The sequence below is a fragment of the Taeniopygia guttata genome, chromosome 5, assembly GCF_048771995.1.
Source record: "Taeniopygia guttata chromosome 5, bTaeGut7.mat, whole genome shotgun sequence".
In the NCBI taxonomy this organism is placed as follows: Eukaryota; Metazoa; Chordata; class Aves; order Passeriformes; family Estrildidae; genus Taeniopygia; species Taeniopygia guttata.
Genome location: NC_133030.1, coordinates 54456160 through 54482832, shown reverse-complemented (window position 1 = coordinate 54482832; position 26673 = coordinate 54456160). Strand labels below are relative to the sequence as shown.

At 38.8% G+C, this 26673-nt stretch overlaps 1 protein-coding gene across 11 annotated transcripts in view; it reads right to left on the bottom strand.

The window, feature by feature from the left end:
* The window catches only part of TRAF3 (TNF receptor associated factor 3), a 69440-nt gene that overhangs the window by 30900 nt on the left and 11867 nt on the right, over window positions 1-26673 (bottom strand). For 6 of the 11 annotated variants that reach the window (XM_072930449.1, XM_030275025.4, XM_030275028.4 and 3 more), the window contains 2 exons: window positions 3340-3596; window positions 74-125 (listed from right to left, as the gene is read on the bottom strand). In XM_072930449.1, coding sequence (XP_072786550.1) covers window positions 74-125; window positions 3340-3581 — 294 coding nt within the window. In that variant the 5' untranslated portion in view covers window positions 3582-3596. Of the gene's footprint in view, window positions 1-73; window positions 126-3339; window positions 3597-17785; window positions 17930-20378; window positions 23323-24162; window positions 24305-26673 lie in introns of all 11 variants that reach the window. The other 5 variants (XM_072930447.1, XM_072930450.1, XM_041716313.2 and 2 more) reach the window with 3 other exon arrangements.

The following is a 26673-nucleotide window of genomic DNA, read 5'->3' as shown; positions in this document are numbered from 1 at the left end:
CACATAACAGTACCACAGTTTGTGTATGCCACACAGTTCAATACTCTTGAATAAGAAACAATTTTAACAATACCTTATCTTTTACTATGCTTTCTTGACATGCTGTACATTTTGGACTAGAAGACCTGAAGAGAAAAGAGAAAAACTATTTTAGCTCATCTGAATTTTTGTAGTACAAAAATTTCAGTTTATGAAGCACTTAGTTTTGATTATTCAATATATTCTAAAACCATTAAAAGTGGATATAGTTAATTGTAAGGAGAAAATACAACATTATTTCAATAAATTTGAACATTTGAGTTTTCAGTGTAAATTGGAAACCTTACTTTGGGCATATGGCATGCCCAAAGTAAAATGACCACAATGCCTCCAGAAAACTGCACAGTGGTTTTCAAATTAGCAAAACTCATTCCCTGTTTTTCAGTCTGCACCTGATCCAAAATAGTTGCCATTTCTCAATCTGTGCAAACAGGCAAAATATTGTTTCTACAATTATTGTTTTTCAAACAATACCTAATGAAAATTTACTTTCTATTACAGTCAATTAAATACCCTTAGGGTAAAAAAGTATTAATGTCCAACTCCTTCAAGTCTGTTCTGGTTTTAGCAATTGTTACAGATGCTTGCTGCCTCCTCTATCTGAACTACTGCCTTATAGCTGTCTTGGTAAACTAATTAAACTTGTGACCTTTTGGACAACCGGCAGAATCAGGAGCAGGGCAGATTGTGAAGAGAAATTGGAGTGCAGAAAAAGCTGAGTTTCTACAGCTGTTTCTGGCTCTGACCTGCCAAGTGTTGTAGTGTAAACCCCTTAGAATCATAGAATGGATTGGGCTGGAAGGGAGTAAAACTCATCTGGTTCCACTGCCCTGCCATGGAGAGGAACACCTTCCACCAGAGCAGGCTGCTTCGTTCGTGGTGGAGTCACCATGCCTGGATGTGTTTAAAAACAGACTGGATGTGGCACTTGGTGCCAGGGTTTAGTTGAGGTGTTAGGGCTGGGTTGGACTCAGTGATCTTGAAGGTCTCTTCCAACCTAGTGATTCTGTTCCTTTTTAGTTCCTTTTACCCACATAAAATGGGAACAGTGAAAATTATTTCCCTTCTAAAGCATGAAGTTGAAAAGCACCACGTTAAAGCTGTGTGAAATCTTTCATAAAGCAACTCACCGACAGGCTACCTAAGCTGTGGCTGCCAGCACCAGTGCAAATCAATGTCAAAGGCTGAAAAAGTTCAATTATGTTATATATTCTGTATGGTTATTTCAAATCATCTCGCTGGCTTCTGCTTTTCAAACCAGCCATTTTGTGTCTCATCACATTTCTGAGCATCTTAAGTACCTTGAAGCTTCAGTATATATAATGCTTTTTATAAGTCGGAAAAAAAAGGAATCTAAACTACATCAGGGTATATAGTGTTTAATACAATGACATGCTTTCCTTGCTCTTACTGAATTCACTCAAGCATCCAACTTGCTTTTTCAAACTACTCTTGCATACTGAGCAGACATCTTTACTGCTTTAGCTCCACTAACTCCCAATTCCTTGTCCTCAAACAACCCTGGAACAGAAGTTGCTAGCATATAATTACTGTGTTTGTATATGCAGCAGTGTATCAACACTGAGTGAAAAAATTTAGTGCCAAATACAGGACCAACATAAACCCATTTTACTCTCAGTTTTATGGTACTCTATTTGTTAAAAAAAAAAAAAAGGGGGGGGTGTAAATTTTATTTTAATAAAGGATTTGTTTACAACAAGCACTTAAATAAAGTGAAATAACTCAATGGCCTTAAGCACGAGTCCTTTTCAGTAACAGACTGGCTGGAGAGTCAGAAAGATAAAATTACACATATTCTGGCTACACTGTAATAAACACATGTGCATGTCTCACATTCCCTCACAGCAGGGAAGGAAAATTGCCCAGACTCTAGCAATGCCAGAATTGTTACTGCTTAGATTGTCAAGGATCTGCTCTGCCAACCTGTTCACATCCAAGCATGGCAGGTGTTTGGTTTTTTGCAGTCACTGTTATTAACCAGGTAAGAGTCTTCCAAAAACACATACTGAATAAGAAATAACGGCATTTCTTAAATACCACACCTCACTTCTCACTGTGTGTCGAAAGAAAAGTTGGTGGGTTTTTTTGTTGTTGTTTTAAATTTGAAATGCTGTAGGCACAAAACCTGCAGGAGTGCATTAGTGAGCTATGGACCTTTGTGTTTGCCCAGTACAGAGATTACTTCTTATCAGGAGATTGAGTATTGTAATAACTTCCATACTCTTTTGCCATACTGCATGTAGTCCTGACTTAGATATATATATATAAGTATTAGATATCAGATTACAGTATTTCCAAGTGGCATATAAACCAACATCTAGTGTCAGAGTGGTCACAAAAAGGAAACAGATCACCAAGGCTTCCAAAGTCAAATGCTCTCTGATATATGCCCAGTATACAACATTCATCCAGCCAAGTATCTTCTGATTTCTGCTTTTCCAGTACTAAATGAACATATTTGGTGCTTAGGACCCCAGGAGACTGAAGTGTGCTGAATGGTCTCCAAACCTTACACAAAGTTTTGAAATCACATTACTGAATACAACCAGCAGTAATGCACCAAAGTTGAGAGCAAAGAAATCTACTGATGCACAGGCACTTAAGACCTAGATACTCCCTGAATGATTGCACTTGCATTCTTATCTAGACTGGGAAAGATTGCACTTCTCAGCACTCATTTTACATCTGTATCATTCACTCACCTCTTTGCACTCTGGCCCAAACATCTCTGTAACAGAGATGCCAGCCTTTCTGACCCTCCTGCAATCTACAGGACATGCAAATCCCATAACAAACAGCTGGAAGGGCTACAGGAAAACTGCTCCACAAGCAGGCACATCTATCCAAGGGTCCCACCATTCATTCTGAGGCTGGGTCCACGCCAGGTTAGGTATCACCACCCCACCAAGCAACATGTACAAGCTCACTTCCTCACACAATTACTATGTGTATTTGACACCAGATTACACAAATCAGAGGTCTTGTGAAACAGCTACTCCATTTGGCCTCCACAGGGAGCCAAATTCTTACCTAACACATTTCTACACAGGATTACACCACCTTAACAACTGTTCAACAATACTGGAAAGCTCAGTTGTCTAACCCTGACCCAGAGTAGAGCAAAAATGTTTGCACCAGCACACAGATGATAACAAATACTCAAGCAAGCAACAGTGGAAGGCTCAACATATTCCTAAAGCTACAATGGTATTCACAGTAATGGCAGTCGTTCACAACATTTAAAGTTATCAACATGCTCTACCAGAACAAACAACATACCTCAGCAAGGCATTCATGCAGGTTTCACAGAACCTGTGTCCACATTCAGTCTGTTTAGGATTGCATAAGATGAGGTGACATTTTTCACATTTGTACTTATCTTCCACGGCATTCACAAATTTCTCTTTGTAACCACCTTGCTCTGGAACATAGATGGATGCTGATGGACTGCGGTCAGGATTGGCCCTCTGCTGTACCATTTCTACAGATAAAGGGGGTTCTGACTTCTTACTGGTGTCCATGCTCTAAGATAATTTCTGTGAATCAAAAGTGAGAAAAACTGAGAAATGAGAACCTCTTTTGCCATTTAAATAAAACAAACAGAGCATTTGAGAAATTGCATAAAATCAGAACGCAACAATAACAGATCTGAGTCCACACATCACGTGAATGTAATACTTGCATTACTGCCTGAGTATATTTAGCATAGCAAATCTGTAAAATAGTCTACCTATACAAAGACCCTAGAAAGCAAAGAATTAAAACCTGCTCGTGAAAATGAAATGTTAATTATGGCCATGAGTCTAGGAATACATTAAGGGATTCTTTCATAGCTTTCTCTCTCTCTGGAAAGTATTGCTTAATGTTAAAGTCCAACCATTAGAGGCAGCAAGAGGTGTGATGAGAAAGGTGTTCTGGTACAGTACTGCACATGATCCTGCTCTAACGCTACTGCAAAAGCACACAACCACCAGTGTCCTACACAGGGTACCCACAGCCTGCCCAGCTCCCCTGCCCACTTTTCCTGTCTATCCCTTTGCAATAGCATAGTGTAAGACATGCTGCTTTAAGTCTGCATTACAACACCACAAAAGGGTTTTACATATTAGATACTTTCCAACCTTTTTATGGCACACCTTCACCTGAAGAGAGCAGCTGAGCAAAGTCTAACTGACAGCAGAGAAGGGCCTATGTAACATGGCCATTTGATCAATTTACCAGGGCTAAGCACAACTGGCAGGTAGCTGAGAAAAGAATTAATCCATCTGAAGAGTAAATTACAGTACCTATTATCTTGGACAATCCATCTTCTAGGTCAGCATGCAAAGCATCAGCAGAGCAAGAGGAATAATATCCCAGGTTACATTTTAAAATGTTTTTTCAATAATTTCCTAGCTAATCTTGTAGTCACACAAACAAATGCTCTTAGAAAGGCTCTGCATATCCAGGAGAAAGCACAGTTGGAGGAAGCAGAATGAAGAAATGAGGCTCAGTTCACTTCTCAAAGTATGTCCGCAAACACCACAAAAGGAGTCAAATGCCTCCCATTCCAAATACACAAACCCTCTCGTACACTGTTTTTGTGGTATCTCACCTTCCCTTGCTAAGCCCAAAACCACACACTTGTAATGAAACATATTTACGTGTAGGTAATTTCTGCATCTGTAATTTTGGTACAGAATTTTCCATGCAAACTAAATGGATACAGAATTTTCTTTGATTTCTGATGCCATTATTTACAGAAACAAAAGACAAAATCATTGACTCAATGCTGAGACCATTTCATGTTTTTACAACACCAGCTGAGCAAGGGTAGAGGTGTTGAGGGATGAATTCTCACTTCATTACCCCCTTGCCCAGAAGAAAGCCTCTCTGATCTCCACCAAACTCAGAGAGAGCCCAAGTAACCCATCCTTGTAACTCGGCACACAGATCCAGTGATTGTGTCTTATTCTAAACCAACAAAACAACACAAACACACCAAAGAAAAAAAAAAAAGAGAGAGAAAAAGAAACCCCAACACATTATATGAACTGCAAAGCTACTATAGATTCTGATCCAACATTTGAATTAGTGTTAGTCTATTCCTTGTCTGCACTTCAAAGACTGCAGAGACGTATGTCTTGACAGAACGATATGTGAAAGAACTGAAAAGTCTGTGCTGAACTGAAAGTGACTCACACTTCTCATTAATGAGGAAATTCAGATTATTTCAGACCTTAGCTAGTTTCACCACCAAGCCTAAAAACTCAGCAGGTGATAATGACACTGAAGAGGCAAATCAAGATTGTAACCCGCACAAAAGAAATGAGATTGATGTTGAGAACATGATTCAGACACGGAGGTTCACAGAAGTGCCATGAATGAGAAAGGAAAGCAGCTTACAAAAGTAGTCTAGATTTAAAGGCTGCCCAAGGCGTGAGTGCTGCTGCTGTACATCAGCGGCTGGACATGGGGAAACGCAGTCATGAGCTTAGGACCTGACACTTTTCTGTGGTTGTAAGAGACAAGATTAGCAAGAGAAGAAAAAAAGTGCAACTCTTTAAGTACTCAGACTGCTGAAACTTAGCTACCTAGGCTCTTGCTTTCTATGTGCGACTGGAAAAGCCTCATGTGGCACTTGCAGTTTAGGAATCTGTAAATGTTTCAGTTCCTTGATTTATAGATACTAATACCTCTTTCTCTAGTACCTCTGCAGCTGCATATTTTTTTTAATAATATTTAAGACCTCCATTGTTCTGGCAATTCTTGAAGTCAAAAGCTAACTTCAAGCATGTTAATTTGTAAGACCAACACAGGAAACATTACTTTCCCTAAAATTACAGAAAAAACAAGGTATGACCTGCTTCTAACCCACAAAAGAAATATAGAAAAAGAGGCACTAAAAGAGATGCTGACAAGACAATTGTCAAGTCAAGAGAGCAAAGTTCCCAAACTTGCAAGTTACAGTCCACAACTACTGAATGTCTGCTTCCTCATTAGGTTTCTTCTGAACAAAAAGAAACAAAAGATGATTGGAGATGTGAAGTCTTCCAAAAGCATTATTTCTTCAAGGAAATGGAATAATTAGTCACAAGGAGGCAGGCAGGGGTGACAGGAGAATATTCAAGACATAACAAAGACAGCACTGAATGCCAAACGAGCAGCAGGTGAGAGTTTCACAAGATCAGAAACTGCTCCAGGCTGGACTGTCAGCTGTCAAGAGAGAATTCACACCAGAATAAAGTGCACAGGGTGCCACAGGACTCCACTTTTGGAACTGACATCTTGGATATCTTGTCACAGAAAACAAGCAGAAAGCACACTGACAAATAAAACATACTATGTGACATGCTTAACAGATTTGTCTGCCTTGGGTTTTGTATTTATTTTATGAAGAAGTATGTCAGACCAGAAAAGCTAAACAAGCCCAGCAATAGAGCAGCTAGATTGGTGAGAAATTCTCTTCCACAATACTCTGAATGCCAGCAGTTTCTTGTGCAGCACAACTAGGAAGCCATTCACGAAGCATTATCATAAAACACAACAGAGCATTGAGCCTGCAAGACCACCACAACCTTATTACAATGAACAAGCTGCATTTAAGAAGGGGATGGGGAAAAGTGATGTCTGTCTGCACAGAGCTTTGCCCTCATGCATTAGTTACATGCTCTTACACCTGCATGTGGGATCAGTGGTGAACACAAGCACAGAAAATACAAACATTTAAGCTGCCACCCCTTTGGAAACAGCATTCTGTTATGATTTCCACGCCACTACAGAGTGTCAGCAGCAATGGCTTCTCTTCCTTTGCAGAAACCTTTAACAGCAGGACTGGGATTATTTCTCCATAATCATGTTTCAAACTGCCAACAAGAAGCAATTTTGAAGTCACACCTCAGCAAGGTACTCTGCACTTATGGCAGTGAAGTTAACATACTTCCAGAGAGCAGGGAGAGGAGCCTAGCCAGCTAGGGCATCCAAGATAAGCCAGTTCTGGTGGGGGGTCTCTGATTCCTAAAGGCATGGCAAGGTGCCATCCAGCCAAAGAATCTGGTTCTAGTTCAGCAAACTAAATCTTAATGCCTTATTAATCACCAGCTAGTTCTTACACTCCAGTTTCTTATCTGTGGGAAAAGATAATCTCAACCAAAGTATATGACTTTGAGATGTCTTTTAAAACAGTTAAACCTTGGACAATCACTTTTCAGTACTGATAAGCACATAAAAGAGGCACAGTCACCCAGGTTGGTTCTGCCCACTGTTGTTTGTCTTTCACCCACCTCTTCTGCAGCCAGCACATGCTAATATTCACACTTGAACGGGCATTGCTGTGGCCATCAAACTGGTGACACTGTGACACTGCTTGCTCCAGTCTGGACACTACTCTTGCTCAATACAAATGATATTCAAGCAACTGAGGCTGAACCCCAGCTGGTCCTTCAAGGTGAAGGTCAGAACAATTTGCTGGTGCTTAACTAATACTAATATCAGTACAGAAACCTAGAAACTGGAAGCAAAAGTGAGTTTACCCACGGAGTTGTTCCGAGAATTAGGAAGCACGGGAATTCCCAAACAAAAGGCATTTTGCTTTTTCCTTATCCCAGCAAGCATGTTGTTCTCACTGCATGAAAAGCAAACATCCTAAAAATCTGCACTTGTGTTCTTTATTACCACATATCTTTATGATTCATTCTTTGGGACAATCTTTATGTTTGTGACATAAAAATACAATAAAGCTTCTATAAAAATTCAAAATAAATTTGCATCCTAAAGAAAACAGAAAAAAAAGTAACTCTTCTATAAATCTCAAACACCCCTAAAAATTTGATTGTAATAGGCACCATGGGATTTGGAACCTAGAATGCTCTGCATGAAGATAGTTTCAGTATATTGACAATAGGAAGTAAATAGGCTTCTGCCAAAGCTTTAAAATTCAAAAAGAGCAAAAAGTTATTAGAAATAAATGTTTTCATTACAGTACCTTGGAAGAGAATAAAGCATGACACTTTAACTTGGCCATTATTATAGGACAGCAAAGCTTTTTGATCAAATTACAATTTGCACGGAGGACAGGAGTTCCTCCAATAGAACAGCAATGCATGCACAATATCTAAATTAAGCTCTGAAAGAGAAACCTAAAGTGGTACAGGGAGCTTAAGATCAGAGCAGAAAAGTAGCCTCCCCTCTTAAAAAAAAAAATTGTATCTAAAATGCGTAAAAGCACACAAACTTCATCTCATCCTAACTAGGTAATTTTTTTGGGTAGTCCGGGGTATAATTTTTCAGTCTCGCTTTTAATGAGATACGGGATTGTGATTGCTCTGTCTCTCCTCTCAGCCCCCCCAAACCACATCAGAACCAACCGGACAGCATGTCCATGAAAATGAACAGCTATGAGTGGAACAGAAACTCAGCATAGTGTCCCAGTGAGCAAGAGGCTATAAAAGTGCAGCCCATGCTCTATCAGTCAGCCAGTGCACAGCCACATACAAACCAGCCAAGGACACCTGCTCCCTCTTGTCCCACCAAGCTCCATGGCCTCAGTCTCCTCCTATACCATAAAAGCAGGCATGGGCTGGAGATTTAGGGGTTTTTGTTGTTCTACTGTTTTGGTTTTTTTTTGGGGTGGGGTGTTTGGGTTTTGTTTGGGTTTTTTTTTTTTTTGAGGAGCGGGGAATAGGGGTAAAAAAAGGAATATAGAGCACAGATAGAAGGAAAATGAAACTTCTTCAGTTTCACTGCTCTTCACAGAATTTTCTTCCATACTCCACAGGATATCCTCAGAAAGCCCAATAACCAGGTACCAGGAGAGGGATTTCCAGATCTTCAGTCTTTCCAGCTCACTTGCTTTCTATCATCAAGAATTATTGCTTCAAGTTAGCACACAGAAACATTTATCTTAAAATTAAATTATTAAAGCAATCTGAACTTTTCCTCTGTCTTATATTTCAGCATTTTATAGTTTCTAATAAATTCTTAGAACGTACTGAAAAGAATGTCCATCTTTCTTTCACCATTTCTAGACAAGTCTTCTGAGTTGGTTCTGCTTCCGAGTGCTATTAAAATATGCAAATGTATTGGCATACTCTGATGTCTTATTAAAACAATAATGCAAGCTGAAAGCAGTATACCAGTGACAATACAGCATCAGTTTACTCAGGGCACACATGTCAAAAATATTAAAATAAGTCTGCCACGGAAATCTTTACTCTGGAGCTGTCAAGCATGAAGGGGTCCTACTGCAGAGTATCATTCTCACAACATCCACCACACCTCAGCCTGGCCTATGGCAAAGCCACACTGCTGAGTCTGAACAAGAGATAAATAAAATGCAAATGGCTTGAATCGCTCCAAAGAAAGACTCAGGCCATGACTGAGGCAGCACTGGAGTGGCAGGTTTGAAAGCAGAAAATCATCCATCAAATTTGTTTTGTGTGAGGTCAGAGGTCTTGGCACATCCACTCCTGTTGTTTGCACTGGGGAACTGCTGATTTATTTATTCTTACCTCCATGCATTTTTCATGCTGGAAGTGCTATTTACTATTTCTCCAGAGCATATATATATAGGACCAACTAACCAGAGGTTTAGGTATTTCCAGGACATGCTCTGAGAGAATATTCTGAGGGTAAGGAAGGGTTGCTAAGCGACCAACACTGATACAAATTTATACAGTGAGAAATACCAGACCACTCCTCACCTTCTTTTATATTTGCACTCAAATAAAAAGTCTAATTCCTGTACAGGAATGAAAGCATTCTTGATATTTAAAACTTTTCTTCTCCATGCTAAAAAAAATAGGCTATTTTAACTACTTTAACCTTTGCCTTATGATTTCATAAACACGCACCTTCCTTGCTGTGAGGAAGACCTGGAGATCACACATATAACAAAACAGACCAACAGGAAAAATCAGATATAAGCAAGCAGGCCAAACATTTGAAAACAGTCAGAAGACGTGCACTGAGTACTCTCCACAGAGGAAGCTTCTGCCACTTGCAAGCTCTGCACAGCCACTCCTCAGGGCAGGATCCCAGCTGCTGAGCTTGGAACGCACCTCTGGAGGGCATCCAGCCCAACCTCCTGTTCAGAGGAGACCATCTTCAAGGTCAGGTCAGGCTGTCCACTGCTGAGTTTTCAAAACTCCCTGGGGGAAGAAACTGCAACCTATCCCAGCACTTAACATCCCCCTGTCAGGAGTTTTTATTGGAGCAATTATGATCTGATATTCTTAGGTAGCAAAAAGGCCTGCTCGGATACTTGAACTGCTGTGATCTCAAGCAATTAAACCATATTTCACCACAATCTCCACAGGCTCTAGCCTGTAGAAATTATTGAACAAATAAGAAAAGTATTTTTTGTTTGGAAGGTACAAACTATTCCTTCTTTGCCTATCTGACCTAGAAAATCAGAAGCATAATCAAAATATGCTGTAGTGATGTTCTTGCAAAAAAACAACTGTGTGTGTCACTTGAATCACAAACATTGTGTATTTCCCATGTTCTAGCTTGCAAGATGACTGAAGAGCTGAAAATAAAGGGTAAGTTATGCTTTACATTGTTTTATTCTTTTAACTTATCTATTTCCTTGGCTGTATTTCTTTCAAAAACAAGTCTACACACCCATGTGAAATGTCTTAGAGGATTAAACAAACCAACATCCCCATACAAGGGATCTCAATTTAACAAGTCTGCTGGACTATGCTGTCAAGAAAAGAGTAACATATACTCCCTCCTGCTAGTGTAACAAACTTCTAGATTCTAAATAAAGGACAGATTTGCAAAGCAATTACATCTGGACTAAGAAGTTAGATTAGTAATATTTATAAGTAATAACATAGTATTAGCATAGTTCAGAATGCCCAAGAAGCCAGGGACCGACACTTTTAGTAACTATCCAATAATATGCTGAATACAATTAACATTCAGTCAAACAGGTATTTCCCCGGATCAGAGAAAAGAAAAAAATCAAAACTTTTAATGGGCTTGAATTTTATCTATTAAAAAAAGACAGTAGAAAAGGTAAGTCAGTGCAATTAAGGAAAGCTCATTTTTATGTCACATTATGTTCAACTCTTTTTTTTTTTTTTTTGAAAGTTTACAGCATTCCTTTGAATCATGACACATGGGTTGGCAAAACAGCTTTAAGATTCAGCCTGAGGCAGCAGTAAAAATAAAGTGTTAGTATTTTGACTTACACTTGCTATCTACAGCTCTCAGTAATTACTTCCTAATCTCACTGGGCTACAAAAATACTGTATAAAGTAATCTGAAGTGCAAGAAATCAAAAGCATCTTTTAGGAATCAAAAGACCTCTTAAGCTTTGAAAGCTTGGGTCACAAGACAAAAGATAAAGAAATGCTGTTCAAGCTTACAATGAGTATTTTTCTGCATTTCCAATTCCAATTCAGGTTCCTGTACATTTCCTTTTTTCTCTCATGGCACTCCTAGACAAAGCTCTTGCATTTCACCTATGAAGTTAACCCCCAGCTGTGATCAGTATTTCTATACCAGGCTTTTAGTAGAAGCAGATAAAGAACAGGAAAGATCAAAAGATAATCAGATGATCATAGAACAAAGTATACTTTAATCTCTTCCTCTGCTGTTTAGGGGAAGTCCATGACTGAGATACATATGACAGTTCTATGTGAGGGAAGTGGCTGAACACTATGAATTTTTGATTTTTTTAACTTCTGGCCCTGTTTACAAAGGAAACGTTTTATCTTCTGCAGAAGAAATACACTCAGATAAAATATTCCCAGAAACGCCATGAAAATCATCATATTTGAAATAAAAGGTAATTTTCTCTTTTAAAATGGTTTTATATGTGCTTTGAAGAGAGAACTAAGAAAAGCCAGCTTATATTTGCATTCAGAGTACTCTGTTTTTATGGAAAGCTATTTCCATCAATCCAGATTTCCTCCAATTCCTGTTTTACTGCAGGTCTAACACTTCCTTTACTTTTGCTGCACAGCACACAAGTCTTTGGTTCACATGATACAAGTGTCAAATGACAGTCACCCAAAAGCCCAACTGCCCACTGTGATTGCCACTTCTGCCTGCTGTGACAAACCCCAGGAAGGATCAACAAGGATAAAGGCAAGCAGCACGTCCCAGTCATTCTGACCCTGGCACACAGTCCTAGAAAATGATATCTCATCCTCTAGTGACCTTAGTGTAATGCCCTTTTCCTCCCAAGGTGTGCCTTCAAGAAAAATCTGCTGCATGAATAATCAGTAACAACTTGCTTATAGCAACTTAAAGACAACAAAGTCTCTTCATCTCCAAAATCACCAAGTAGGAATCAAAAAATTGCAGTATTTTTGTCAACCTTTTATTTGTTCTTAAACCAAGACCTACTGATCAATGTTATTCTTTCACTTTCTGTTAATCAAAGAGATCCTCAGCTTCTTATTTAACAAAATTTCAAGTCTATCAGAACAGCAGAAGATATTTCTCAAATCAGAGTCCACCTATCTACACTGCTGTCTGCCAAGTGCAAGAAAAATATTTCTGTATTGCCAATTCCTGGCAGAGTGCATCTGTGCTGTCGCTTAATGAATCTCAGCACAGGTAAAAAATAGGACAGGGTAGTACCTTATCTTCTACAATTAGAAGAAAGTATGTGAAGGCAAAGGTGTCAGAGACCAGCAAATAAAAAGAAAAAAACCCAAAGCACTTCAAGAAGCTTATTATAAATAATTACTGCAAAACTGCCTTCTCAAGAACACCTACAAAACAGAACTTAATTAATTTTAAAATGCAACTCATCTTTAACAAAAATAGTCCTCCCAGGAAATTCTGAACACAGCAGAGTTTAGAGGAATCTGGTAAATGAAACAGAATGCAACTTCAAGTATGGCTTGACACTTTTTGAACTCAACACTGAAATGAGGAGCTGTGCAACTAGAAATGACCATACCAGAAAACTAAAGCCACAGTATCTCACTTCCACATGAAGTTCTTTCCACTCTAACTAAAGTAAGTTTTCTAAGCCTACACCCAAAACTCAAAAAAAATCTATCTAACCTGTCTTTCATGGAAATTAACCCATTCTCATAAAACATTTCCTGCTCTTCCATTTTATCCAGCGAACATGGCATACTATGAACGCAGGTAAGAAAGAAATAGTTTACACTGCCCTAAATACTAATCAAACTCTAGAAATTAACAGAGAATGTGACATCATCAGAATATTTCACTGAACACTAAACTGCATGGAAGACATTTATTCTTGCACAGAATTCAACCTCTCACTAATCCTGAGTAAAATTCCCCACCATTCTAGATGATGCTTTCAGCTTCGTCTGACTCCACTGTTCTTAATCAGGAAGGAAAAGGAAAAAAGACAGTAACTCTCTTTTAATTTCCCTATATTTTATTATTTATCAGAATGTGAGGGGGAAAAAACATTGTCCACTTATTTAATGAAGAATTAGTGGTTTTAACGTCAGTGATTTCAATGTCTACACTGTACACTTCACTGTTAGATTGTAACGACCAACATCTTAGGGTTTGGGAAAGAAGTGGAAATTTTGTTAAGATTTTTATATTAGATGGGAAAAAAAACCCAACCAAACCACATTTGCAAACAGAATGTGGAAGGAAAAAAATGCATAAAAAAATTAAAACCCTCTAAACCACTTGTGCTAGAATTTCTAGTTATACTAGGAATTTCAGTTTCTACAGCTCTGGTAAAAAAGTATTACTGAAGTTGAGTTTTCAGGAGAAAGTCACAGACTCTTTACCCAGTCTTGTCACAGTATTCATAATCCCAACTTCACATTCACTGCTATATAAATAATTTCTCACCTTTATTAATGTGTTCATGGAGAAAGCTGTGGTTTCACAGCAATGTAAGAAAGGAAGGAGCATGTAGCTTCCTCATGTAGTAAATACAGACTATGAATGTGCTACTGGAAGCCAAGTCCACGTAAGTCACAAATGCCTGCTGGTGCATGACAGTGTTCATTATTCCAACTGTAAAGTGTCATTAAAAGACTTCTACCTGGAACCTGCATGCAATTTCCTTGTTTCTCTCACAGTTTCTCCTAGTTTCTATCTCTTCTTTTTGATTACTTGGCCAGGTAACAAACTATGGTATTATTTTGTCTTGCCAACCCTAAGTGCTTTATTTGCTGCCTGCAGATTTACACCAGCTGCAGTTCTGGAGGTTTCAGATCAATAGATATCATTGATATCTTGAGAACAGGCCACCTCTACAGCCCTGGGTCAGACAGGACCAAAAAACCTCAGGTCCCTTTGAAGGTTTCTCTTGTACTGGATTAAGAGAATTAACAAAAATAAATGAGGATGTTATCCTTCTACAACACACCTAGTGTGGACGTTGTAAAAGTAATGTATAAATTTTTCTGACTGAATTTCACATCACTACCCAGAACAAAGTGTTTATCACTGTTACACAGACAAAAAGGTTTAACACAAGCGATAGCAACCTTTCAAAGAAACTTCTGATAAAATTGTACAGTACTGCTGCTTCTTCAGAAATCCATTAAAACTGGTGCATTCCACACCATCCACAAGGCCTTAAAGAGATGTGTCTTCAGATTTGGAATATGAAGTTGATAGTTTTAGTTGAAAATTCTTTTTGCATGCTTATTGCCTGAGGGCTTCTTTAGTTAATATTAATGAAATCATGTTCACTTCTACCAAATAAATACTTAATAAAGAAATTCTGTTGAATGTATTAATGGCAATCTAACCTTTAAAAATGCATTTTTATTTTTCAAAATTCAAACCTGAAAGCCTCCAGGTGTTACTCTAGAAACTAAATGAAAATACTCAGATTTCTTGGAAAATTTATGCTTATAAAGAATTATCTGCTTGTTATAAAGATTCACATAGGCACAGTCTAGATATGCAGAATGAAAAGAATAATTTACAACTGGAGCAAATGCCAGATTTAAAAGTATGAAGAGGACACTCACTGATAGATTAAGGAGCTTACATCCTAAAATTAGAGCCTATAGGATCTTGCACAGCTAATACACTTCAGAGAAAAGAGTGTTGATTCTCACTTCTTGCAAATAATTTGTACCTAGGCAATAAAACTTTCAATATTACAGCAGTGATTTGGATTTTTTCCCACCAATTCTACAGAATTACTACACGATTTTAAGACTTCATCACTTTGTTTCTTCCTAAACTGTATAATAAGCAAAACACTTCTTACCTTTAATAGCATTCCCTGGCCTGAAGTGTTCTACATCAGGAAGAAGTATTATTTTTGGACTCTTCCAGCAAGATTTGTCACCACTCTAAACCCTTCTAGAGTCTGGATAAAAAGAAATAATTTGCCCACACTTCTTAAGTGTCATAAAAGATTCTTTTTCTTAACATGATACTTTCCAACTAAACTGTACACCAATGCTTTGCTATCTTAGGAAGCAATTTCAGGACCTGAAAACATTAGGTGTAACATTAAAGACAAACCTATATCTCTCGATATAAGGAGAGCTACCACCTTAACATTATAAATGCTTCTGAGAAGAATCTTTTCTTCAACCTGCTTCACACTGTTTTGGAAATTCTTTTAATAAAGCTGCCTTTAGAAGATCCCAAAGGAGTGTCTAACTTACCCTAATTCAGAATATATATAAATGCACTTCCTGCAATATAGCATAAAGTCACAAAATACATTAAAAATGTTGAAATGTTGATCCATCAAGCCAGGCTCAAATCAGTTCCTGGAACTCTTTTCCATTATTATACAGCATCTACAATACACTAGTGGATAGTCAAGAGGAAAAAAAGAGGCAGGGGGAAAGGTAGCGCCAAAGATTCTGTTAAGCGTGATTCCTATTTCCTCTATACATCTGCTAAATCTACAAGCAATTATTTTGAGGCCAAGAGCAGCATATTCTTAGTGTTATCTCAGTGAGTTCTACAGGTTAGACAAGCATCATAGTGTCAAAAAGTGGTGTTTTTTTCTCTTGGGGCTTTTAAAAACAATTTTCTATTTTTCAAGACAGTTATTCAGGGAAAAAAAAAAAAAAGAAGAAAATCATTAAACTAGGTATATGTAAACTCACACTGCATTTTTATCTTTATATGGTCTTACTACTTTGCTAATTTATTCTCCGGGGCATTGACTGCACCAGAGTTATACTTATTCACTGACAGCTGTGCTGGAGATAGCTGTGATTAGTTACAGTGAAGGCTATTCCACTTTGGAACAAGGATGGGTTTTGTTATCAACCCAAACAGCCTCTGTGTCTCAGTGAAATAAGGGACTTCATCAGTGCACTGACACAAGACAGAGGGCTGGAAACAGCTGTAATTAAGGCAAATCCAGAGTATCTTAAGTTCAGCTGAGAGAGGACAATCCTAAGTTTCTCTCACAAGAAAATATTACATCTTTAATGATATGTAATCACCCAGTTTTTAAAAATCATCTCCAGATAATTTTACTTTAAAAGTGGGCTAAGCTGAATGTAATAGGCATATAAGAAATCATCTCTCTAAGTACAAACCTTTTGTACTCATACACTTTCCTTTATATAGCCCTATTTTTCTCTCATCTGCTCAGTTTTGACCAGTAATTTCACTCAAGCCCTCCACTACCTCATTCAAGGTTTACTTTGATGCACTACACAAAAATCAACAACACAGATGCCAGGAGAATATATTGTAAAAATCTATTTTTCATCATATCAGCAGTGCAATGATGAATTGCTGAAAGGATTGCACATGAAAATTCAGACCAAGTTCATCAAAGTAACTGCTCATTCTCCCAAAAGACTGTATTCCATTTTTGACGTAGAAGAAATATTATGTGCATGACTAGAATTAAAACCAAAGGAAGACAGATTTCCAAGCACCTACTTCATGGCACTAGTAAGACTGCTTAGGTAATATGTTCTCTTCTACCCAAATATTCATGCTTTAGGAGAAAAAAGAAAATTAAAAAGAATCTCATATCCTTAATAAATGTAACAGCAATTTATCTCCTAACAAGTACCTACCAAGCTTATGATGTTTGGATTGAGTATAGCCCAGTTCAGCCATGCACTCAAACACAAGGCAGAAAAAAAACCTTTGAAAGTATATCAAACTGTAATTCCAAATAAATCTCCTTCAGAGTTTATCCAATGCTGTCAACTTCTCATGTTTGACAAATGTGAGAATTTTCCCAGCAGCCAAAAAAACCTTACATTAAAAACAAAAGGAAGGGTTTCACCAGAGCAGAGCCACAGAAAGCAGTGGCAGTGCCACTGAAGAACAAGTCACATATGTGAATACAGTTTCAAGTAACACACAAGTTACAAGCATTAGAAGTGTAAAGGTGAGTGTCCAAACTCACAGTAACACAATTCCATTAAATGTATGTATTTTCTTAGGCTCTAACCTTTAGAAAAGGTTCACCTTAAGAACAGGTTACAGGACCCTTTCCCATTTAAATACCTCTTCAGTACCACAGATGCTGCCAGCACGGCATAAATGTTGAAATCCTTTTCAGTTCTTGCTCAGCCTCTGTTCTTACTGCTTTTTCTAGCCTCTTCCCCAACTACCTAACATAAACTATCAGTCTGAAAGCTGTATGTTCCTACTCATGTAACACTTCTCCTTCACAGACAACTGAAGAGACTATATTAAAAACTGAGTTGTTAGCTTAAATAAAAGCTCTTGATTTCCAAAGCGCATGCAGCAGCTTTCTTGATCAAATCTGTATACTTCTCTTCTTCCCACACCTCCCCCAAATTTGGAAGACTTTCTGATTGCTTACTTTTCATTTGTTTTATTTGAATCTCATTTGATCCGCAGCTTGAGAAGAAAGAAGAATAGGCTCTCTCAATGCTCTGCTAGGGTTCTCTTTACTCCTGCCAATAAAGGGAGCTTTGCTACAGTCTGCCTGGTTTCTTTCTTTGCCCTGAAGAAAGAAGAAGCTTGAGTTACATTACCTTCATTCAAAAATGCTGTAACAGGCTTCTCAGAATCTATCAAGTTACTTCTTTAGTTTCATTAGACCATCAAACTAATTCTTAATGATGAATTTTAAAAATAACCTAAACGTAAGATAAATAACAAAGAACAGTAGACAAAACATATCAGCATGATTTTTAAACTATTTTTCTTCTCCTCCCCTACTGCCCACAAAGGACTCAACAAAACAGCATTAAAGGAGAACATGCACAGTTAAAATCACAGCTATCATTTCTTGCTTTCACGCACACAAAAACTTCTCCACACAGATACACTACGGGTCATTACAGACCATACAAAATCTTCACAGGAGTGCCATTTTCTTGGAAAGTCTGATAAATTCCATTTGAAAACACCAGCTAAATTCTGGGAAAGCATTTAAGTATTCTGCAGAGCATTTCTTAAAAAAACCACCCCACAACAATATTCTAAGAGGTCATTTAAAGTAAGCAATTTAAGTTTGGGGGATTGATCCTGGAATTTTTACAAGCACAGAGAAAAAGAAGAAAATGGTCCAAAAGCATAATTAATACAAATCTTCATCAATATCTACGTGCATTCTTAAATGCGACAGTAAAGTTACCACAATGCCCAGGTCACTGCCACACAAAGTCTGACATCCCCACGGCCTCTCTCACCCATACATGCCAAGGCTGAATTTTTGGGAGCACACAGCGGCAACCTCACCTGGCCAGGTACAAGAGAGAGCCAAAGCCCATTCCACAGGGATTTCAGCTGCTCAGCTCTTGTCAGTGACGCTGCACCCGCCCAGCCCAGAGTCCGGGAGCGCTGTGGCCAAGCCAAGCGGCTCCTCCATGGTGTTCCCGGCGGCACCGGGCAGCGCCACTCCTCGCTGCCATCCCGCACACGGCCCGGCCCCAGCAGCCACACAGCTGGCCAGGAAGGTCACAGCATCACAAAAATGCTTACCTGACCCTAAACACAGTGTGCTTTCGCTGAAAAATTTTGTCACAAAAATGCTCACCTGACCCTAAACACACTGGGCCCCTCGCCGCAGCTGAAGTGTGGGACTTCAACGCGAGACCAAGATAGCGCTTAGCCGCAAAGGAGGAATGCCACAAACTCACAAGGCTATAAAATGGGGTTTTGTGGCTTTCTGATTTTTTTTTTTTGATCTTAGTCATGTGCTGCATTTCACCTTTGGTCCTCAGGAAGTGGAACAGAAAGGCTACTGCTGCTAGCAAAGTCGCAGCAATGCCACTTTGGACCGTAATCACAGCAAGTAACGTGCTACAGAGTGGTTACGGATTCTGGCAAAACACACACGGGCCAATGAAAGCCCAATCTGGCTCATTGTAGAAACACAGTACCTGGAAAAATAGCCCTGCACTGAGATTTACAGAAAACTCCAAGAATAAATGCTTACTCAAACTAAAAGGAGATCTGCAACTGTACACTTTCCCCACCAAAACAGTATATAAATTACAAGTCAGCCCATTATACCTACAGCTGTCATGAAAGTAGTACAAATTTCTGTACTGAACATTTACATATTAACTCAGCAAAAAACTGAAGTTCTAAAACTCTTAGCTCCAATACTTACTTCAGACACCAATCATATCAATCACCCTGGGCCACTGCTCCTTCGTATTCTTAGGTATAAATCCAAATTTAGTACAGGGAGTTTTGCACTTTCAGCCTTTCCTTTCCCTCCCAAGACACCAACCAACCCCTTCCAAACCACAGAGAATTAAGGTGCCTCCAAAGTTTCATTCTTACTAAACAAGTGCACTCCACAGCTGAACAGAAGCATTATGACAGTGCTACACCCTTAAAAATCTGGCATGATAAAAAAAATCCAGAGATATTGGTAAGACATAGAAAGGATTGGGGATTTAGCTCCTAAGATTAAAATAAAAAAAGGAACATTCTCTGAACAATTGAAAATAATTGATCTTGAAAAATTATTCCGTATTATATTGAAAAACCAAAGCAAAAACTGACTAAAAAAGAATCTTATAATACTAATGAAGTACACATAACTGTTTCTCAACTTGAATGCACCAGATAATTCAGGGGAATTATTACACAGAATTTCAATGTATTACAAGCAATAAAAAAGGCAATCAAAACTTTTACTTTCCAACAAGCACAGTTATTGTTGCATGCTACAACATACAGAAATTACTTCCATTATCCTTTATATGTTAGTCAACAAAAAGCACCTTACCTTATTCTCCACTGTCTGAGCACAGAGGATTAAAAACAAAGTATTAGGCAGAAACTGCAGGTGTTTTGTATCAAGAAGAAAACCCAAACCACTACATCAATAAGCTTAGTGGCTGTCCAGCATGCCAGGCACACTCTTATCCACATCCTTTTTTTTGCAAGCTTCCAGCTTCCAAATCAGAAACCCAAAGGCAGCTGTTCATTACCTCCTCCAAAATGCAGATCTCAGCAACACCACACTGCAAGAGGAGCCACCACAGCTTGATTTTCCCTACTGGTAATTCCCTCCTTGCCAACTACTGCACTGCAGTCTTCCCGAGGGCTGTGCAAAATGCAATCGGGAGAGCGCTGAAAGAGCCCGGCAAGAAACACAGTTACAGGAAAGTTCTTTCCAATCATCTCACGACTTCCTAGTCGTGGGTTGAAAGGCATAAACTGCAGGGTTTGGTGGGATCACTTAGCATTTTCTCTGCTGTTCCTCCTCTCATGTTCCTGCCTACTTTTTATTTCATTTTTCACAGGATAATTTGAGGATAGTACTTTGTGGAAAAACTAGAGGGAATGAGGGGAAAATAATAAACAACCTAATTTTAATAAAGCTACCTTTAATTGTCATAACCATAATATTTTAAGGGATTAAAACCAAAATGTCTTTTAAGGTTTAGGATGTTCTGGTGTTTTCTCAGTTCAGGGAACGGGGAGATACTGGTGGATGTTTTTGCTTTCGTTGCTTAAATTGGGGACTTTAGTCAATTAACTACTTAGCATTTGGATGCTTTTCCTATACAATTAAAACTGCCGTGATTACACAACAGCAGTATTTGTGAGACAAGTGCCCAGCAGGGGCATTTGTAATTATTCCCCAAGTGTTCCACAACAGCAGCAAAAGAATGCATGCAAATATTAAAGAAGCTTTCACAGAGGCAGTGGGGTTGGAAGGGACATCTGGAGACCATCCAGGCCAGTCCCCTCTGCCCAAGCAGGGTCAGGCAGAGCTGCCCAGCACAGCCACCCATCGGGTTTTGAGTATTTGCAGAGGGACTCCACCACCACACTGGGCAGCCTGTTGCAGTGTTTGAGCACACCCCCAGCCAAAAGCTGTTCTTGTATTAAGATGGAATTTTATCCTTTTTTTCCCCCTTAATTTATGCCCACTGCCTCTCTGGACACTGGAAGTCTGATCTCTGATTTGAGTTACCTCCATCCCCCTGCACAGCTGTGTTTAAGAGCAAAGGGAGCAACAAGGAGCCCTGGGTGTCAATCAGCCAGTTGTTGGCTGATTTGAAACAATAGGCTCATCACTGCTTTCCACCCCTCCTTCTTTCTGCATCCTGCAGAGCCAGGCTCAAGGCCAGATCTTCTAGCTCATAGCAGCTGCCTACCATCAGCAACCTATTCTTCCTGGAGATCCAGGTCCTCCTTGGGGCAGCATCCTGCCCAGTCTCCTCTGGTTCAGCCTCACTGAACATCAGGCAGGGCTGAGCACCTGCTGGCAAGGACCTGGAAAACTCAGAGACCTCCACAGCCCTCTGGTACCTCCCCAGCTCCTGTGCAGCCCCCAGGAGAGGGGCAGCAGCCAGCAACCAGAGCGTGTTATATGGGCTTGAGCAGAAAGGAAATGGGAGAGTTTAGAGGGAGATGCAGCCTTTGGGGGTTTGGCTCAGAGCAGTGCTAAGGCTGGCTGGTTTTAGGGGCATGTTTGAAGGTTTTCCTTTCCCTTAAAAGACCAATAATGGGCAACATAGGTATACACACAGATACATTGGAAACAACTACTACCCACTCCCCCACCAACAGATGGGAGAAGATTAATTTCTCAAAGCTGTGCACAAGTCCTTTGCTTACTCTTTGCAGGGGCTCCCAAGTTCCCATGCGCTGAAACAGGAACTTTACAATTTTTCTTCTAACATGGCTTAGTCAACATTGACATTCCCGTAGTGGATAATATATCCCCAGTTTAGGCTCCCAAAGAAAATTTTACTTAGTTTTATTTAAAATTTTTACCTATTGAAATGAATTTACCACTAAAGTTCATCTTCAGCTTCAAATCCCTTTCTTGGTTTGCAGTCCACATGACATACAACATTTTAAAAACATGATCACAATTTTGAAAAGGGGAAAGAGAGGCCTGTTGGCTTTGAAACAGAAGAACAAAATCAGGAAAGCTATCAGAGACTTTCTGTGTGACTTAATGCACTCCTGCAGATTTCTATTCTCCTTTGCTGAGGAACAGATCCCCTTTCTCTGATTTTACCTGGGCACCTACCAAGTTCCCATCTCTTCATAAGTATTACCTTGTATAACACAACTCCAGTCTTAAGCTGGGAACTGTCAAAAGTGAAAAAACAACTAGAAATAAGGAACACAAAACCAATTATATCTTGATAAAGTTGGGGTGAAGAAGGACCAAAAATATCCATTTCCCGTAAAAACCAAATAAAAATAGGAAAATAAGATCTTTAATTATCTTTTTGGTTTCTGCAGTTAGTCTAAGACTAGCAACTTAACACATCTTAACCCGTTTTGCTTCAGGACAGTGAAAATTCCTTCAAGACAGCCTAGTTGCTTTCTGGCAGGAATTCACATACCAGTACAGAGGCACACAACATTTCTGAGGAAAACACCAGCAAACACCTAGCACCAACTTAGAAGACGTGGCCAAGGGAAAAAAAAAACCATCTTACAGAAAGATAGCAAGTCTGCTTCATAAATTGTTCATAGTCCTGTGTGGGAGAGCAAAAGAGAAAAGGCCAAAAGAGTGTTCAACTATTCCAGCAGACTACTTCCTTTTCTCGCATCCTCCAGATGCTACTTCTAGATCACAACCTAAAAAGGACTTATTATACTGTCATGTGAACCTACAGAAAGAACTTATTGTGACAAGAACATGAACTCCTATATATAAACACCATCATTAATTCATATAACTTATTACCGACAAGTTCTTAGTCACAGTGCTTAACATATGTCTGATAACTGTGTAGCAAAAAGCTTAATTTTTATCCCTTTCCACATACAATTTTGAAAGAGCCTTTCTACCTGCCAGCTTTATAAAGCTGGACCTGTTCTGAGGAAAATGCCACTCAGTAGCCCCAGAGCATCACCTGCTGCTCCTTGCAAAGACACAACCTCCATCACTCACCTGAAGGACTGACGAATTTCCCGTGATCATGTCAAGAAGTTGAAAAGAGAATGTTTCACTTCTTTTATCCATTCCTAATTTAAAGCTTAAACTGAAGGCAAACAGAACTAATTTTTTTTTTTTTTTTTAGAAGCATAGTTTCTTTTTAAACTCCAGAAAAAGTAGAGTGGAACAAGGAAAGAAAGCACAACCCCAAACATATTTAGGGTACTGTTCTAAGGGATTCAGGATGTTTTCTCCTCTTGCAAGTAAGGTTAAATCCAGTTTTCCAAATTAGGCTGTGGCTGACTGAGGAAACAGGTTACCACCTATGAGTTCTAATCATATTTTTAATCTATTTGAACTCAAACACTTGAGGGGAAGATTTTTTTGTGAAATAGTGATAATTTGCTTACCTTCCTTGCAAGTACAACTGATGAAACAAAAAACCCAACCTCCATATACTATCATGCAACTTAAGTCCATCAGACAGAATGCAGATTGCCAAACAGTCCATTCTGATTGTGTGCAAGGCACACAGTGAGACAGAACAATGCTACAAGAGGGTTTATTTATAGAAATGAGAATGAAACTTGTTTTGACTTTTGAGGTATCACCTTCATTCATAACTAAACCAAACCCAGGCACAGAAGACTATTTGTTAAATTAATATCATTAACTTAAAGATGTGAAAATGCAAAGGAGAACGAGGTACTTTACGGTGTCATGCAATGATATTAATACTAAAAAAAAACTACCAGAAACAACCAAAAACTCTCACAAAAAATACCCTAACTCACACAACTGTCATGAGGTTTCTCAACATACATATTCAAAACATACACAGCAGAAGAATTGTTCCTACCTACCTGTTTACATGAAAAAAATTCACAACACAAACCCCAGTGACACACAAGACTGCAGTCTGTGCTTCCGATAGATTAATATATTGTTTCCCACTGCTGAGAGCTGGTCTTGATTCAGTTAAGCCTAAGCACTCAGGCTTTCCTGCTAGGAAACAAACAAGTCAAGTAGGTTTCAAGCATCTCCTATTAATACACAAAAACAATTCTCGCAAGCCTGAAGGCAAAAAAAGAAAAATAGTAGGTAAAGGCTGCGCTAAACTGTAACAAACTAGCAAATCAAAAAGCTGCACGAAACTTACAACTTCACTAGAAAATTCATTGCAAAACTCTGTTTACTTCATGGAGGAAGCCATCAGTGAGTCAATATCTACAAGAATGTTTTACATAATGGGAAAATTTTTATTGGCCAGAGGTTCACAGTGTTCTTAAATTTCCAGAAAATGCAGATGTAAAGATACTTCTGTTAACCTAAACCAAAACCAAGAAAAGAAACTATCTGAGATGACACTCCATTTTACAACACAGTTCTACTGCTCTTCAACCTTCTCAGCACAGGAAAGACACTCTGATATTAAAGGGTGGAAATGTGAACACTGGAAACAGAGGTAGCTTTTAGACTACCACCAAATGGCATTAAAACATTATTAGCCAGCATAAAATCTTGGTTAGCACATTGTTGCAATTTCTGAGCTGCGACACTAAGAACTGAAGTAGTTTAAGGAACCAGTTTTAGTCTTGTAGAAAATCAGTGAGCCAGTCAGAAGGTATTTACAAGAAAGCATGATAGCATCTTAGTCCTTCCATTTTCACTTTACTTGTAAAAGCTAGCAAGAGAGCCAAGAATCATTAGTCAATAATGAACTGAAAGGAGTTCCTTCCTTCTTTTAACAAGGAAAATATGCTGGAACACCACTACAGTATAAAATCCTGTTTGCTCAAACTAAAGTAGCTTGAATGAAGGAATCCTTCCTCAATTTTCAGACAGCTGATAATAATTGAAGGATTATATTTAAAAACCAAAGAGTAAATTCAAAACATTGCACAGGTTACATTATTCCTCTTAATCTGCTAAAAATTACCAATTTATAAATGTAAATTATATTTTAGTTGCTGCTTTTAAAATATTTTGAATTATACTTAATAGTAAGCATTTTCATTACACAACTTTTAGGAAGTTGGAAATTAAATAAATATTTTTGAATTAATGTCATGGATCGTACATGCACAAGTATCAGGATTAAGAGTTCTAAAAGAGACTTTAAATTGTGAAGCTGCTCATAAACTAAAGCCTATGTGGTAAATTTCAAAAGCACAGCGATCACATTTGTTTTAGTATTGAAGTAGTATAATTCTATTACCATGACAGTGCAAAACAACTCTCCCAGCAGGCCACAAAGCATTCAGAAAGTTAAGTTCATATTCAGCCAACCCTTAGTGCTGGCGTTCCATAATGCAACACATGAATAACTGTTTCTACAGTTTTTTTTAATCTGCTTTTGATGATGCAAATCCTTTCTAAAGTATTCTGTTCTACTGAAACATTCTCATCCCCCACAGTACATCAAGACATCCCATCTTATTTTTCTTCTCATAGACAATATATCTATGTATTTGCCAGCAAAAGCCACGTTGATGGGAACAGGAGAATGAATGAGAAAGGTCTTCTGACTCTAGTAACAATATGCTTCCTTCTAAATTGAAACCTAGTGATGGGAGCTGCCTCCACTGCCCAACAGAACCAACCTGTAATTATGGAGAGAGACAAAAAAGCACAGGCAGAACAGAAAACAAAAAGCATGTTCTTTTCTGTTATCTGCTGATGCATTCATTCAACTAAAGGCTCGAATTCTATACCTGGAACACACACACCAAGACCAGCAATGCTGCTGTAAAAAGCAACATCTCCATGTAGTAATTGCCACAGCATTCTCTTGAGTCCTCAGCACAGCTCCCCATGTGTCCATCAGTGCACATGGAACGAAAGCAGCAGCACAGCTGTTTCCTGGGATAGTGAACACTGCTCCTCACCTGCAACCAGACTCTTCTGGCCAGTCTCGACAGTGCTGTACTTACATGGACTTCACCATCTTTATCCACACTTGGATCAAGTCCTCACCCTCCATGAACTGGCAGGCTGCACTCCTGACTGGCCTCACTAAAAAACTACAGCCAGAAAAATATTGGCTTTGTGAGTCTGCCTCAGGTCTTCCACTCAAATCTCAAGAGCAAGCACAGCTCTTCCCATCATGTTAAACATCTGGAAATCATGCTGGAGCAAGCTTAATCTGCTACTTTGCAAGATGGCCCTACAGAGCACAGAACCCTTGGAGCTACTCTTATAAGCTCAGGTAACACCATAAAACACCATTGCCTCCATTCAGATAGGAACATAATGGCAGAGAAGCTTCAGTAATTCTTTTCTAATGCTGTATCTCCACATGGCACAGGGAAGAATCTCAGTATAGTAATCTGAAACAAAAAAACTCACAGTGCAAATTAGAAAAAAAACTCCAA